Source organism: Ovis aries, chromosome 1 (assembly GCF_016772045.2).
Source record: "Ovis aries strain OAR_USU_Benz2616 breed Rambouillet chromosome 1, ARS-UI_Ramb_v3.0, whole genome shotgun sequence".
In the NCBI taxonomy this organism is placed as follows: Eukaryota; Metazoa; Chordata; class Mammalia; order Artiodactyla; family Bovidae; genus Ovis; species Ovis aries.
Genome location: NC_056054.1, coordinates 218,777,131 through 218,794,850, shown reverse-complemented (window position 1 = coordinate 218,794,850; position 17,720 = coordinate 218,777,131). Strand labels below are relative to the sequence as shown.

General features: G+C 38.9%; 1 protein-coding gene across 11 annotated transcripts in view; it reads right to left on the bottom strand.

Moving 5' to 3' along the window:
* MECOM (MDS1 and EVI1 complex locus) overlaps window positions 1-17,720 on the bottom strand; it is a 630,714-nt gene that overhangs the window by 201,971 nt on the left and 411,023 nt on the right. Inside the window, exon 1 of one of the 11 annotated variants that reach the window (XM_042234797.1) lies at window positions 9,313-9,413. The exons of the other annotated variants lie outside the window; for them this stretch is intronic. Within the exon in view, the coding sequence (XP_042090731.1) occupies window positions 9,313-9,339 (27 nt within the window). The 5' untranslated portion in view covers window positions 9,340-9,413. Of the gene's footprint in view, window positions 1-9,312; window positions 9,414-17,720 lie in introns of those variants that run through there. 11 annotated transcript variants of the gene reach the window in all.

Genomic DNA, 17,720 nt, shown 5'->3' with positions numbered 1-17,720 from the left:
CTAATACTAATGTATCTAACTTGTAGTTCTAAAGGTCCAACTTTCAAAATGGTGAGTTTGGAATTTGACACAGCAAGAACCATTGGAAGATTCAGGTTCATGAGTTTTGCCATTAGGTTCTTTTTAGGTTACAATTGGAGTGAAGGGATGTGTTAAATCAGAGAACTCCAGTTAGAGAATAAAGTGGTAAGTGAATGCATACGAAGTCAAATACTTTACAAAAGGTCTAATGGAAGAGGATGTGTTCGACCCCATTATTGACTCCATCTTTCCATGCACAGCCGATGACATATCAGATTCCAGTTCTTGCTCTTCACTAGGGCACTGGGGTAGTCAGTGGCTGAGGAGTCAATGGCATTGGGCTGTAAAGCCATTCTTCACTAAGGGGACACAGTGACATTAATGGATTTCCGGGTGTGGGAGTTCTCCTGCATTATTGCTTCTCAAAACCTCCTTGATGTCTTCAGAGGTCTGTAATCTGTATCCTGCCAAGAACAAACACTAAACACAGAGTGTGATAGTTACAAGGAACACAGCTGCCAGTCTGACATTCAGGAGGGTTTTCACATTGTTAATTCCTTACTATAAATGATTATCTTACATTTTTCTTTCAAAGCACACTACATTTTAAAAATAAATTTATTTATTTTTTAATTGAAGGATAATTGCTTTACAGAATTTTGTTGTTTTCTGTCAAACATCAATATGAATCAACCATAGTACATATGTCCCCTACTTCTTGAACCTCCTTCCTACCTCCCTCCCCATCCCACCCCTCTAAGTTGATACAGGGCCCCTGTTTGAGTTCCCTGAGACATACAGCAAATTCCCACTGGCTATCTATTTTACATATGCCAATGTAAGTTTCCATGTTACTCTCTCCATTATCTCACATTATAATCACCGCAAATTAAATGAATTAACTCAACAGAGGAAACTAACCTTAGTTAGGACCAAATTCACAGTCAGATAGCACCAAAATTCTCATAACCAACGAGATATTGGCAAATAAATTCTCCTCCGTGTTGCCCAAAAATGCATCTACTAGTAAAGTTTTGCGTTAGTACGTTCACTTCCTCTCAGTAGGGCCTGGAAGATTCTCTCATTGTTAGTCATAATCCTTAACTATTTAATATGGGTTGCAATTTCAGGCATTTGAAAATTATGCAGGGTGAAGTAAGCAAACTATTTGCTATTTACTTCTAAATATTTAAATGGTCTTCATTAGTTATCTATGAAGCATGCCTTGGTGAGGTCAGCATGATACTCATTGCCAGGCTCACTTTCAAGCCAATGGAAACAATGGAAACAGCATCTCACTGAACAGGAAAGCCAACACACAATTCAGATACAATATTGCTAAGTTATCCTTCCATTGTTTCATTCGTGTAAAGCAATATCTGATTCCATATTATACTTGGTCTTTTCATATTGGCAAATAGAAGAAATAAAATTAAACAAAAAATATTGTAAAATATTATGCTTCCAAACCCTGAAGTAATTGTTTAAAATGAAACATAGGGGTGTACAGACAAAAAGTTGCCTGTCCAATATCAATTCTTATTGTTCTTCAGTTGCTAATCGTGTCCAACTCTTTGTGATCCCACGAACTGCAGAACACCAGACTTTCATGTCCTTCACCATCTCCAAGAGTTTGCTCAAATTCATGTGCATTGAGTCAGTGATACATCCAACCATTTCATCCTCTGTCACCCCCTTCTCCTCTTGCCCTCATTCTTCCCCAGCATCAGGGTCTTTTCGGAAGAGTCAACTAATAATAGATCCAATATTACTTAAGGCATGAAAGAGAGCGGGGGAGAGAGACAGGCAGGAAAGAAAGAAGGGAGGGAGGGAAAGAGGAAGGAAGGAAGACATTTCCCAGCTTGCCTTGCAACTGCACTGGTTCTGATCAATTAGATATAAGTACTTATCACTGCGTAGGGGCTTCCAGAAATGCCCTTCAATGGGAGCTGACTTACTTGCTTGTACCAATCTTCTTTGTTGTTCTTAACCTTTTTATTGCTTAGAATGTGTACTATATGGCTGGCACTTTGCAACCCTTTTGAGAACATGTGGATGACAGGCATATCTGATAACAGTAAAGAAGGAAAGTAGAAGGATCAGAGTTCCTAATGACATCATAGAACTGCCATACTGGTGACTGGCCTTCATGTTTCTTTTAAGTTTTAGGCCATTATTTTGGAGTTTTTGTTACTATTACAGATAAAAACAAGGAAGCTGGAAAAGTATTGGCTTAAGGCCTTGTTTCTAGTCCATGCCCTTCCACGAACCATACCACCTTTGCAAAATTCTCTTTACATCTCATGACTTCAGTTCTCTTTGTTTTGAGTTGAGCTGAATGATATTAAAGAAACACCTTTCATTTTGCTAGTTATGATTTGTAACTGCTCATCTTTACTTTTCCAATAACATCCTTAAATGTCTATGTAAAAGGGAAAAAGAAAAACCTTAATATTAGGTTGGTGAATTTTAAAGTAAAAGAAGAATATGAAGGATAAATAGTTACAAATCCTAGACTCCACAAATCAGCAGATGAAAAACAAGTTTTAATTAAGGGAAGCTAATATTTTAATAAATGCTATCTCTAACAGGAAATGTTTTAGCTTAACTCTCAGAGAATTTGACTTAGGTAAATTGAGGCAAAAAAGAGTTGCATTTGCCTTCTTTTAGCTCCATTTAGGAAACAGACTGATAAGCCTGGAAGGGCAGCAGTAGGGAAGAGATTAACATCAGCTCAAGCTGTTCCACACTTAGGGTAGAACAGTAGCCCATCTTAGAGTAGAGCCCTTGGTCAGGGTCACCTGAGCTCAAGGTGGTTGGAGCTCGGCTGCCCTTGGCTGGCAACGAGCTTCATTTCTCCAGAATCTACTTTTTGTTGAGTACTTCTAAGGTACAAAAGGAAGGTGACACAAGAATATATCTATAGCATATCCCAACAGTTCTTCAGGAGTATACAACCTGTAGTTATCAGTCCTCTCCTGTGCACATGCCAATTTGCCAGGGTTGGAGGTACTACAGAAATATGTCATCCCTTGTGGTCCAGAGACGAAAGGAAAGTAGGAGAGACTTCTGTGATTTCATCTTACTCTCCCAACTGAAAAATTGATTATTAACACATGTAAGCCAGAAGTCACTTATTCCATTCTGGAAGATTTCCCCTAATGGTCCACTGCAAATCAGCATTCTCAAAATCATGGAATTTTTCATAACCTTCCCTCGAGCAGAGGGAATATACTGAAAATTTGTAAATATATATTTTAAAAATCCCACAATGACAACCAATTCACTTCGTATTTTATTCACAAGAAGCAAAATATTGTATCTATTACTAAGTCTACACAAATTCTCTATGTTCTCATCTGGCAGAGCCAAGCAATCTTTCTCTACCTACAGCGCCCTTTGCCACATTGAAACCAAAACGTCTGGGATGGAAAAATCTTTGATATGCCTCTCATACCAACCTTGTGAAAAAAGATATATGTCTAAGTTTATGGCAACAAACAGTGTCATTATCTCCCTTCCTCTAATATTTAACCAATCTGAACACTCAGGGGGAAAATGTTATCTGAATTCCAACCACTTTATATACATTCCCTTGGTCTTCTTTTGACAGTTCAACTAACTTTTTCTCACAAGTATCTCAAATACTTGTTTGGAAAGCTTTTCTCAAGTGGGTGTGCAAACAGGAGGAGGACTGTTCTTTAGCAATCCCTTCTTATAAGCCTCCAACGATACTATCTTCTCTTACTTCAGTTAATGAAAAGATAAATATGATCTGTGCTGTGCCCAGCTGTGTTTTTCTTGCACTGAGGAATTCACAAAAGGAAAATTTTAAATCATACATTTATCAGTGAACAAGCTTGCTAAAGCAAATAGATTTCAGTCTCCTGAGTTTGCTTCAATAAAAGATTAAACGCTAATAGTGCAATTTACCACACTCAACAGATTTATGAATAATCAAAGTTTGGAGGAAGGCCAGGCCGTTTAAGAACATTACCTAGCAAACAGATGCCAATAGTATGTAGACATCTTCCCTGTAGCTAAGCAGCCGTATTTCCTATCACACAATTCAATATTGACTGAATAATTGGCCTTTTACAAAACATTTATTAAAACGCACCATTTACCACACACTCAGTGCTAGTTTAAGAAGTTCAGTCAGGGAGGAAGACGGGGATGGGGGAGACACATAAGTTCTTTCTAATTACCAAGTGGATTTAATTAGTAAACAGCAACAAGTCAAGTCTGGCATTGTTAGACCAAAGGGCGAATTGTCAAGGAGTTGCGCTTCCCAGGTGGCTCAGCGGTAAAGAAGCCACCAGCCAAGCAGGAGACTCGGGTTCAATCGCTTGGTCAGGGAGATCCCCTGGAGAAGGAAATGTCTACCCGCTCCAGTATCCCTGCCTGGGAAATCCCATGGACAGAGGAGCCTGGTGGGCTACAGTCCTGCTGCTGCCGCTGCTAAGTCGCTTCAGTTGTGTCTGTGCGACCCCATAGACGGCAGCCCACCAGGCTCCCCTGTCCCTGGGATTCTCCAGGCAAGAACACTGGAGCGGGTTGCCATTTCCTTCTCCAATGCAGGAAAGTGAAAAATGAAAGTGAAGTCGCTCAGTCATGTCAGACTCGTAGTGACCCCATGGACTGCAGCCCACCAGGCTCCTCCATCCATGGGATTTTCCAGGCAAGAGTACTGGAGTGGGGTGCCATCGCCTTCTCTGGGCTACAGTCCATGGGGTCACAAAAGAGTAGGACACTACTTAGCAACTAAACAGCAACAAAAATCTTTACAGAAGTAGATTAGCACCTCATATCCAGTTTTTAAATAATACTTTGCATGATTACTATATAAATTACTATAATGTAGATCTATAATATATAGAATTACCATACCATAATACTGTGAGTATTTGTGTGTACTCTCAGTATACACAAAGCCTATTTTCCACATGTTTTCTTTCATATTCTAATGCTATTCCTCAGTGGTTATATGGCTGCCCTTGGTGTCTGAGATTATTACACTTAGGCATGGAGTGTTTGTTGAATGCCATATCTACCCAAAGTAGCATGTTAAGTTAATGATTAAATGAGGGTTGGAATCATGGGGCCAAGCCTCTGACTCTTTGAAAGAGATTTCTTATTTCTCTATCCTGTGTCCTTGTATCCAGCTTGAAAAAAGAAAAATATCAGCTAATGGGTTCACTGTGATAGAAAGGTCACCTATTTAAAAAATCACCTTGCTAACAAATTCAGAAAAATGTGTGAGCAAAATGCTCTAGTTCAAATGCACCAAACTTAGTTATAATGAACTCAAAACACGTTCACGGTGTACTGAAAAATGAAAACTATCATCATGTTTCACAGGTTAACCTGGCAGAAAACACAACTGGATTCCAGGTAACCTCTTGCCAAATTAGAACAGGTTTCCTAACTTTTTGACATCTTGCTCAGTAAAAGCCCTGGTCATGCTCTCTGTAACAGGAATTCCTAATCTAACGTCACTTAATGCCAGGAAAATGAAGGTATCATTTGCCGCTGGTGTTCAAGTACATCTTGAGTAGGTTCTCAACTTGTTTAGACTTCTCTGACACCTAAAGTTAATTATTCTAGTTCTTTGGTACTCTTTCTTGTTACGTAAAACCTTTGGTATCTACAGTTTTACTTGGACTTTAAAAAGAGAGTAGGCTTCGTTATGGCACAGCTTGCCATTAAGTAGATTTAGAAATATTGTCTAATTCTTGCCTTCATATTTATGTATTATATAATTTATATATATTATATAAACATTTTACATATTTAATTTTTAAAATACATATCTATTTTTTAATCACACTCAGTTGGCCCAAGCATAGATGCTTTGTGCATTTTCCTAACAGTCATTTAAAAAGGTATTATTTCACTGTGTTGAAGTACTTGAATGTACTTCAAGGACATATTACAAAAATGGATAATACAAAATATTCACAAACTCACTGAACCCCAATCAGAAAGGAGTTAATGTTCTAGCTTAGTGTCTGGCATCAGAATCTGGACAATAAATGATAAAGTTTTAAGAGATGGATATATATCAAAAGGTTACATCTCACTAATTTGCTAAGTCAAATTTATAAAAACAATGACAGTGAACAGAAATACATATTCAAACGAGAAAAACAAATCTTAAGAACATGAACAAATTACTCATCTTCAAGACACCTGAAGCTCATTACAAAGAAATTTTAGGATTCCCTACTATACATATATACATATGTATACAGATATATGTATACATCTATGTATACATATAATATACACATATATGTGTGTGTGTGTATATATATATACACACACATATATCTGTATACATCTATACATATGTGCGTGTGTGCTATGTCTCTTCGGTCATGTCTGATTCTTTGCAACCCTATGGACTATAGCCCGCCAGGCTCCCCTGTCCACAGAGATTCTCCAGGCAAGAATACTGGAGTGGGTTGCCAAGCCCTCCTCCAGGGGATCTTCCCAATCCAGGGATCAAACCTACATCTTCTGAGGCTCCTGCATTGCAGATGGATTCTTTACCTGCTGAGCCACAGGGGAAGCCCCAAATATACATATATACACACATACAATTTACACAATTTATGTATCTAATCATAATTTAAAATTTTATACATTAAAACATATTTTAAATATTAAACAGGGCAGGTAAGTAGACTTACGCTAAAGGGTTTGAAAACTGCTAAAAGGCTTAGAATGCCTTGAGAAAGCAAGGAAAGAAATATATACATATAAATAAAATATGTATAATATTTACAAAAAATTAAGATGTTTATATTTTTTGCCTTTATAATTTTATTGTTTTAAATTTTCCTGAATACATATAAATGACATGTAAAAGCTACATTTGTTACTTTATTTGTTGTGTTACATTTCATGGTATTAAATTATAAATTAGGCAGGAGACTAACAATAGAGGGAAATTTAAACAAACTATTATATATGGATAGACTAACACAATTATGATAATAATTATAAAGCCATTGTGAAGACATAGGTACATATTTAGAATAAAATATTAAGTAGGAAAAAGGTGAAACAGTAAGAAAGTTAATTAGGTGGAGTCAAGCAAAGATTAAAAGAGTAAATTTGTTTTTAATTTTCAAATTTTTTTTATAACACTCTTTTTATGCTTGAAAGGTGATGATAAGAAGCTGAGGTCTTCTTGGCCATGACTTGGGTAGATGCTATATCTTGGCCACAACTTAGCAGATGCTATAATTAAGTATGAGGTACAAACCTCTTTGACCTGCAGTCTCTCTCTATGTGGACAGTGATAGGGACTAGTCTCATTTCTCCAGTGGGAGTCAATCCCACAGGACAGCTATTCCCAGGTGTCCCTGGTGTGGCAGTTGGCTTTCTGAGCATGCATCAAACTCAAGCAATTGAGGTCTGAAATGACATCCTCCCTTCCTTGAGAGCCACTCCCTCCATATCAAAGGACTGTCCTTGGCACAGCACAGAGTGTGCAACCCCAGGCCTGAGAACGGCCTTTGAAGCCAAACTGTCCTGATAAGGGGACAGGGTCTCATCACCAGGCATCTTTTTGTCACACAAACATCTCAATGTCAAATCATCAAGGAATCATTTAACTTACCAAGCCAAACAATCACTTATTGAGAAAGTCAGGGAAGGAAAAGGCAGCTTTAATACTCCAAAGTTAAAACAACAACAACCAAAACAGACTTTCCAAGTTTATAATTTTTTTGTAATGTCTGTGTTTTCAAACCAGATATTTATTGCACTGTTGAAACGTTTCAGGGTAACATTTTTAGTTCTGCAACAGTGCTGCTAACATTCCAAGACCAGCTATCCTGCAACTGCCCATAAAAAAATTAACGCTACCAAGGCCATTTTTTGTGTGTGCTTAAGCTCATGCCAATGAAAACTACCCTATAGGCATAAACTGGATATTTCTGTTCACCACACATTAACCCAGAGTTCCTCAGGGTGTGACACCCAGATGACTTCTGTGATGCAGATTTCTAGAAATCTGGCTGGAAACCTGCATGATTGAACACCCTACTCACGGCAGGGCGCAACCATTGATCTGTTATTCTACCCAATCTGCACTTAAGTCTCAGAAGATTAACCCTTTGGCAGTAAGAATTCACATTGCTAAATGCAGAGTCTCTACTGAGGCCTGTGAAAGTGCATTAATTCCCAAAGCAGGACAACTGGACGGTCTCACAAGATTCATGAGAGAATGAGAAGAAGTGGCTGAAATGAGAAATGGGGTGAGTCATAGGCTCTGGAAGAAACAGAACTGCAAACTCCTGGAGGTAAAGAAACCATTGTGATCACCTAGCACAGGCCTTTCAATGCACCGCACAATTAGTTAGTGACAGAAACCCAGTCTAGATTTTTCTCCACTGCCCCTAAATGTTCTGTGGCGAAAGATGGACAGAAAGAACCTGGTTACAAAGAAAGGAAATATCATATTTTATGATTAACATAACAGTAAATGAGGACAAAATGTTTCATATCAAGATAATCCCTAAGATACACTCTGATGAAGTCCTGGTATAATTTTAAAATTATATCTGGACACAGTGGAGACCACCTTAGATGCTGGAGGTGGATAGCAACTTCACAGTAAGAGTGTTAAGAAAGGGAACACAAATCATTTACACACCTGGCCCTCCCATGACCTCTGAAAGTCAGTGGCTGTTCAGTGACTTCAACGTAGACACTTGAGCAACTCTTCTTTGTCTGGCAATGTAATTTCCCACACCCCATCCCTCACGCTTTTCCAACAGAGAGAAGAGGGTCATGGGGTAGGCACCATGTGCAGGAGGTCAACTCTACCTCCCTCACATCTGGTGAGGGCAGAAGGAAGGGAGGTGGAGAGGATGGGGAGAGTATGAGCTGAGGCAGAGGGGAGCAAATTGGATGAATAGAGATATCTCATCCCGTTAACTTCTGCTGGAAATATCCACTTCCCCAAGACACAGGAATATGAAAAGAGGCAGAGAGCTGCAGAAGAGGAAAACCACTTCTAAACAAACAAGGTTGGGTGAGTTGTGCTTCAGCTGCCCACATGCTGTTTTATGTGATCATTTCAGTATTTACAAAGACGCATCTCCCTAGCACCCCTTTGCTGCAAATAAGGCACCTTTACAATTCCCAACATCTGTCAAAAGCAGAAGTATACAAACTATACTATACAATTTTGTTCATCTGCCCCCACCTGCACATTCCAAATTACAGAGATGAATTTTAAAGGGAATGTTTCAGAATGTTAAAGCCCTATATTACCTTTGTCTGGGTCGCCGAAGTTCTCATCGCAAAGAGTAAAAACCATCATGCTTCTACATGGAAATAAACAACCTCTATCAGTGAAACACCACCAGGAAGAGAAAATGAATACAATCCTCACCATTAATACTAAAACTAGTCAATAATTATCCAGGCAGTATCAGTTATGTCTTTTGTGCATCCTGGTTGGTCTCTAAGCAAAGCGGAGCTTGTGAGCAGTACTTGGGAACACTGCGGTTTCTCTATAGGACTATTATCTCAGGCGGTGTGTATGAAGAACAGGGTGGGGACAGCATGTAATCTGCATGTTTACTGCTTCAACATTCTACCCACTTCTAGAGAATTATTGCTCATCCTAAGCCCCGCAAGGGCAGCAGGAAGTTCCTACTCATCGGCAATTTATTTCTTGGAAACCCCAGGAGGAAGATGCGCTTTGTCCCTGATTAAGCCTGTGTTAAGTCATGGCTGTGTAGAGGCTTCTGAGCCACAGCATTCCAAATCTGGACAGGCAGGAAGGAATGAGTCACACCTCTCCAAAGTTCCTTAAAGATGAGTGAGGATTCATGCTAATTTTAAAATCTGATTTTTCAAGAAAGATACACGTTCAAGAAACATTATGTGTTTAAAGCCAAGTAACTCTGATCATATGAACTACAAAATGTAAGAAACCCATTCTGTAAAGTTATAACTTCATGGACTAAACATATTTTCCTGTTTCAGAATATAAGTTTTCAAAAATAGCTACTAGCTGAAGGTAGTACAGGGATTGAGTGGAGAAAAATCAAAAGGCTGGGGCAAAATAAACCCTGGAGGACAAGATTAGAATCCAAATTCTAGAGGCAAATTAAATAATGTCAAGCAGAGCCAAAGGAGTAGCTTTTTCACATAAAAAGGCTACAATATAAATGCTGACATTTCTCTAGATCTTTATGAATGTGACAAAATGATCTATGGAGATATTATCAAATACAGTGGTCATTCACCATATGTGACCATTTATACTGAAAATTATTAAAATAAATACCATTTTAAATTTAGCACTAACACAATATTGTAAATTAACTATATTTCAATTAAAAAAAAAGTTTAGTTTCTCATTTGCACTAGTCACATTCAAGTACTCAATACCTAAGTAGGACTAGTGGTTGCCATATTGGACAGCACAGATTATAGAACATTTTCATCACTGCAGAACATTCTGCTGGACAGGTCAGATTCCAGAGCTCATAATAGACTTTAAAGTGAGCACTGATATACAATATAAACTGAAATAAAAAGCCATGGCTCCATAAAAGTGTACAATAGGGAGCAGCATATTCAAACCAATAAAAAAACTTTTATTCCTGCTTTGGCTCAACCTTTATTTAGGAAAAAAAATCAGAAAACAGGCAGGGCAAAACTTAGGCTAAGTAGTCAAGTTTCAGGGAGAGTTCACCATGAAGTGATTCCTTTGACCTTGAAAGGTACAGATGTAAGTGTGTGTGCGTGTGTGTTTGTGTGTGTGTCTGTGTCTGTGTGTGTGTGTGTGTGTGCTAATATACTTTAGGGTATCCAAAGCATGACCTCATACAGAGAAATGTTCATCCTTCTGCTGCTAAGTCGCTTCAGTTGTGTCTGACTCTGTGCGACCCCATAGACGGCAGCTCACCAGGCTCCCCTGTCCATGGGATTCCCCAGGCAAGAACACTGGACTGGGCTGCCATTTCCTTCTCCAATGCATGAAAGTGAAAAGTGAAAGTGAAGTCGCTCAGTCATGTCCAACTCCTAGCGACCCCATGGACTGCAGTCACCAGGCTCCTCCGTCCGTGGTATTTTCCAGGCAAGAGTACTTGAGTGGGGTGCCACTGCCTTCTCCCAATGTTCATCCTAGGGCCTGCCAAAATGGTGTGGATGGCCCACAGTAGTGACATTAAGGCAAGGACTTTTTTATGCTGTAACTTTAATCTTATTTTTATATCTAAGAGTTATTTTCTTTTTATCAATTCAAGAGCCCTCTTATTAGTGGTTGAAAATGAGAATTTTTAGAATCATAATTCAATAGCTAAAAATTTAGTTCTTTATATAATAGGATAATTAATAAAAGTTCAGGGACTAGATTTTTAATATTTGTTTACAATTTTATTTGTTTATTTTTATTATTTATTTTTAATTGAAAGATAATTGCTTTATAATGTTGTGTTGGTTTCTGCCATGAAGCAACAAGAAGCAGCCATAAATATACATATATCTGTTCCTTCTTGAGCCTCCCTCCTACCCCAACCCCCATCTCACCCCTCTGGGTCATCACAGAGCGGGACTGAGCTCCCTGTGTTATACAGCTACTTCCCACAAACTGTCTATTCTACACATGGCATTGTATATACGTCAATGCTACTCTCTCAGTTCATCCCACCCTCTCCTTCCCCTACTGTGTCTGCAAGTCGGTTCTCTGTGTCTGCGTCTCTATTACTAAGGCAAGAACTTTAAGTAAACCAAGAAGTCAAAACTACGTGGCACCCTTTGATCTGACCTCAAAACAGATTGCTATTAAAAGTATCATTCTTAAACAGAACAGAGCAAGTAGCCATTTCATTTCTTCATGGGGAGCGATGTCCAAAGAAGTCTTCACTGCTGAAATTTGCTCAGGATTGAAATGGTTATCCAGGTGCTGTCACTAGGTCTGTTTTTGGAAAGTCTCTTGCCTGGAATATTTAAAGTATGCTGTATCTTGTGAGCAGGAGGGCTTGATAACATCCCAAGGTCATTCTCTGTGTCAGAACACTGATATCCTGGCAAATATCTTAGTTTTCCAATGAAACACAAGTGCCAATTTAAAATACACTATTTTATTTCACTCTCTTCCCTTTTTCCCTTTTTACTGATCCCATTCGATAATGTGTGTGTCCACATAACAGCTGTATAGATCTAAGGCTCCAGAAACTATACATCCAGCATGAGTTACAGATTAAACTGGTTTGCAGTGGAAATATTTAAAAGCATACCTGATTCTAATTAGTACAACTGCAATAAAATAAAATTTCAGTGATTGTGAAATTTTCAGAATTGCGTTACCACATTAAATTGATTTTTTACTAATTTACTAACCACAATTTTTACTAATAATTTTACTAATTTACTAATTCCTTTTTCTTTTCCATCTAGATGACATCTTTGTCAAAACTAGAGAACACTCATTGGAATATTTACTTCTTGTGGGTTCTCTGGCACTTTCATTTTTTATTTTTATTTATTATTATTTTTATTTTTTACTTTACAATATTGTATTGGTTTTGCCGCACATCAACATGAATCTGCCACAAGTGTACACGTGTTTCCAATCCTGAGCCCCCCTCCCACCTTCCCCCACCCCACCCACACCATCCCTCCAGGTCATCCCAGTGCACCAGCCCCAAGCATCCTGCACCCTGCATTGAACTTAGACTGGCGATTCGTTTCTTATATGATATTATACATGTTTGTACTTTTAGTTATTGAAATCCAGGGATGTTAGATTAAGAGTCATTTGAATGCATGCATATAGCATTTTACCAAGCACTATAACATTTAACATTGTACTTGCCTGCCATGGCTCCACATCCAGGATTTAATGGCAGGTGGTAACTTAAAAGGGAGGAAGCAAGATCAGATTCATTAGGTTATAAGTTTAAAGACTTCTAGCCAGAATTCATTTCTAAAATAAATTTTAATTACACAAGCAATATATAAATTTTCTAAGATTTTCTTGGAAAACCTTGAATAGCATTAAATGTAAAGCTAAAGTCCCTCTTTATTGACTATGCCAAAGTCTTTGACTGTGTGGATCACAATAAACTGTGGAAAATTCTGAAAAAATGGGAATAGCAGAACACCTGACCTGCCTCTTGAGAAATCTGTATGCAGGTCAGGAAGCAACAGTTACAACTGAACGTGGAACAACAGGCTGGTTCCAAATCAGGAAAGGAGTATGTCAAGGCTGTATATTGTCACCCTGCTTACTTAGCTTATATGCAGAGTACATCATCCGAAATGCCATGCTGGATGAAGCACAAGCTGGAATCAAGATTGCCGGGAGAAATATCTATAACCTCAGATATGCAGATGACACCATCCTTATGGCAGAAAGTGAAGAACTGAAGAGCCTCAATGAAAGGGAAAGAGGAGAGCGAAAAAGTTTGCTTAAAACTCAACATTCAGAAAACTTAGATTATAGCATCCGATCACGTCACGGCAAATAGATGGAGAAACAGTGGAAACAATGAGAGACTTTATTTTGGGGCGCTCCAAAATCACTGCAGATGGTGACTGCAGCCATGAAATTAAAAGACCCTTGCTCTTTGGAAGAAAAGCTATAACCAACCTAGACAGAATATTAAAAAGCAGAGACATTACTTTGCCAACAGAGATCCATCTAGTCAAAGCTATGGTTTTTCTAGAAGTCATGTATGGATGTGAGAGTTGAACTAAAAGAAAGAAGATTGTCTTGGAAAGAAAAAGGAAGATTTTCTTTCTTTTGAAAGAAAGCTGAGCGCTAAAGAATTGATGCTTTTGAACTGTGGTGTTGGAGACGACTCTTGAGAGTCCCTTGGACTGCAAGGAGATCCAATCAGTAACCAGTCCACCCTAAAGGAAATCAGTCCTGAGTGTTCATTGGAAGGACTGATGTTGAAGCTGAAACTCCAATATTTGGCCACCTGATATGAAGAGCTGACTCATTTGAAAAGTCCTTGATGCTGGGAAAGATTGAAGGCAGGAGGAGAAGGTGATGACAGAGGATAAGATGGTTGGATGGCATCACTGACTCAATGGATATGAGTTTGAATAAACTCCGGGAGTTGGTGATGGACTAGGAGGCCTGGCGTGCTGCAGTCCATAGGGTTGCAGAGTTGGAGATAACTGAGCGACTGAACTGAACTGAACTGAAAGTCCCTCTACCCACAGAAGAATCCGTTCATGTCCTCTCTCCCTTCTCAGAGGCAACCACTGTTATCAGATGAAGTGTATTAGGTCTTTTTCATTCTTTTGCAACTGCTCACACATATCTAAGAAAGCACGCATATGGAAATTTGGTGCAGCATTGTTCAAACCAACAACAACAAAAATGGAAGCAGCCTAAAGTCAACAATTAAGGAGTAACCAAACTAATTGTGATTTAAAAGAATGTAGTAAGCCTATGTTAAATAATTTGGAGTAGCTAAAGTGCTTCCAATGTTCATAACACAAAATGAGCACTATTTATAAAATTTCTGCTATTACAAATATATTGCTGTGTGTATATTACATGGAAGCACACACACATATATCTATTTAGTGAAAGTGAAGCATAAAGATATGGTATGAGCCAATTTACGTGAAACACATGCTCACATACGTGCATGTGCCCATACACACGCTGACACCACATATTTTCTAGGAATTCCTTTCACTCCATGAGGTTTCCTCTGCTCTCTTAGGTCATGAAGATACTTTTTAAACGACAGTAGAATAACAGAGGAAGCAGATATGTGCATTTGATCTGCCTCAATGATGTTTCTCTGGTCCTCACCCTTAGTAGCTTTCAAGCCTAGTTCATTTTCTCCTTGACTCTATAAACATGTGGAGGACTCAAACATAAGCCATCCCCAAAAACAAAGTGAAGAAGAGAGAAGCCAACAAGATTGAATGAGCATGAACCCTGCTCTGCTAGGTTCTAACTCCTGTTTCCACGCGGAAGCATCTTGTCAGATAAATCTTAATTTATAGCAAGAGAAAGGAATTGTGCTCTACTGAGCAAAACATCCAGGAGATGAAATTTAGTCCCGCTCCAGCGTATCTCCCAACTGGGCGCAGAGCAAATCCTTAACCTTACCGCACCAGAGGCTGTGGACACAGACTCTTTCATTAATTCTGCAGTGCCTAATGGGGGTCCTTTCTTCAAGATCATGCATGTCCTTTACAAATGAAGCTTCTTTTGAAGACAGGCAAGAGATCAGATTAAGCCTTTCAATATATATTACTTCAGTTTCCTCTTGGTTCTCTGTTCTCCACAATGGCTAATTCTCAGGAGGGTCCCAGACGTGAACTCTGCTAAATTACTAAACAAGACTGTAACAAGGGAATTCACACCGCAATTCATTCTTCTTGACTTCCAACCAGGGTTTCTCCCAAAGAGATGACCCTGTGCCATCTATTCCAGCAAAACTCAGATCCATTCCATTAATCATGTCCATCTCAGTGTTTCCTTTCCTAACCCTGAAGAAATCTGAATTATTCTCTTGGTTCTAAGTGCTTCTGAGTGAACAAACTCAAGATTCTTTTTTGAAGAAATATCTTAAGTGCTATACTTATAACACAGCACCAGGCACAGTTTCTGGAGCAAAGCAAACTCTCAAGAAGCATTTGTTGAATGACCAATGGCACATTTTTACAAATATGATATATGGGGATCTCATCTGTACATTATACTTATATTTCCCACCAGGCTCTGTATCAATACATAAGCAAATGCTCCATTATTTCTCTCTCTCTCTCTTTAAAGGACTATATTAACCTTATTAACATGACATTCCTGAGGCAGCTATCACAGTTCTGTGCTCACTCCAAGGCAAGTCTTGACTCTGCCAAAATCTCTGGTCATTTGGTCAGTCTACATACAAATTCAGTCCCAACAAATCCAGATCTAGTCCTCAGTGCCTACAATGAGGTCCAATTTATTAGTGTTTGAATGTAAATTTCAAACCACAGTGTGCTAAATTAGTGCAGGAAATACTTAGAAGGCTTTTAAGAGTGGCAACGTAGAAGTGAACATAGAAAATAAGTGTTTCTGTATTTACTGTCAGAAACATGACCCTGTAAGGGTTGTTTCCAAAAGTTGGTTGGAAAGTTTCATTAGCTTTGCCCATACAGCTACAGGGTTATTCTTATTAATGCTCTAATACTCTGATAAGCAAAACGCTAGAATGACAGACAATAAAATAAAAAAATGGGGGAAGCCAAGAGGTCAAAGGGCACTGCCTTAGAACAGTCTAGAGCCAACGTGGTCCAGAAGGAGTCCTGACAAGTGACCAGCTCACTCTGCTTCCAGTCAGTTCCTTGCCTCATTCACCGATCTCGCATTTATTTGATCCTGAAAGACAAGTCAAATATAGGGAACTGTCTGAGTCTTTCCAGAGGTGTCAAGACACTTAGGGAACACTCAGTACTTTGAAACCATGGACATTCCAACCACTGAATTATGTTGCACTTCTGGCCACTCCCAACTCCCCTCACTGGAGGGTCACCAATGCCCTGTCCTGGGAGATCCAGGTGTACTTACCTGAGTTGGTTCTCAATGAAAAAGTTGCTTTAGTTTACCCAAGTGTGTTTTTGAAATGAAAATGTGAAATGTGAAAATGTGAAAATGAAAATGTGAAATGTGAAATGTTAGTTACCCAGTCCTGTCCAACTCTTTGAGATCCCATGGACTGTAGCCTGTCAGGCTCCTCTGGCCATGGGATTCTCCAGGCAAGAATACTGGAGTGGGTTGGCATTCCCTTCTCCAGGAGATCTTCCGGACCCAGGGATGGAACCTGGGCCTCCTGCATTGCAGGCAGATTCTTTACCATCCGAGCCACCGTGGAAGCCCCTAGTGTGTTTCTAATTTGATCTTTATTTGAATTTCTAAGCATTTTCTCCAAATTGGCCAGGGGCTCAGCTTGCCTATATCTCATGTACCACCATAATAATCAGGATTTAAGCAATCCAGAGTCAGGCTAGGGCGTGACCACAAATCCCAATCTTTCTTGTGGTTTGAATCATGCCTTTGCCGTGTGTTTAGAATCAACGGTCTTGTTCACTGGCTGGAACATTGGAATTTACTATGTGAATTTCTTCAGTACTACTCTCCCCTCTTTCCTCCTACTGCACAAAGGAAGACCAGAGCAAGTCGCCTGTTAAATAGTTGCTGAGTGGGAAATATGTGATACATAGGAGGGGAGAGAAGAGTGAGCAAGGGTAAGTGGGTGATTGTGGTAGAAACAAAAAAAGGGACACTTGAGGGAACAGAAAAGAGAAAAAAGAGAAGAAAAGGGGTGTCTTCTGAATTTCCAGCAGTAGAAATGCTAGAGAATTCCATTCCAGGAAATTAAAGATATTTTATATGTTTGTATATGTATGTTTGTGGGTGTGAAAATATAACTGTATGCACACAGAGTTTTGTGATAACAAAATCAAAGATAATGCTATTTAGTTAATACCTACTTATTTAAGTGCATCTTAAAAACCATATTCAATATTAATCTACATTTTAACTAACAATACAGTTGCCTGGTGACTAGTTGTTTTCTTTTCTTAACCAATACTGCTGTTCTAACAAAACAAGCTTACCCCTTTGATTATGGCCATTTCTGTTGTTTTCCCAAAGGCAAAGTCTCTGCTATCTTGCTTGCAAAACCAAAGTCTAGTGTTTTATTGTT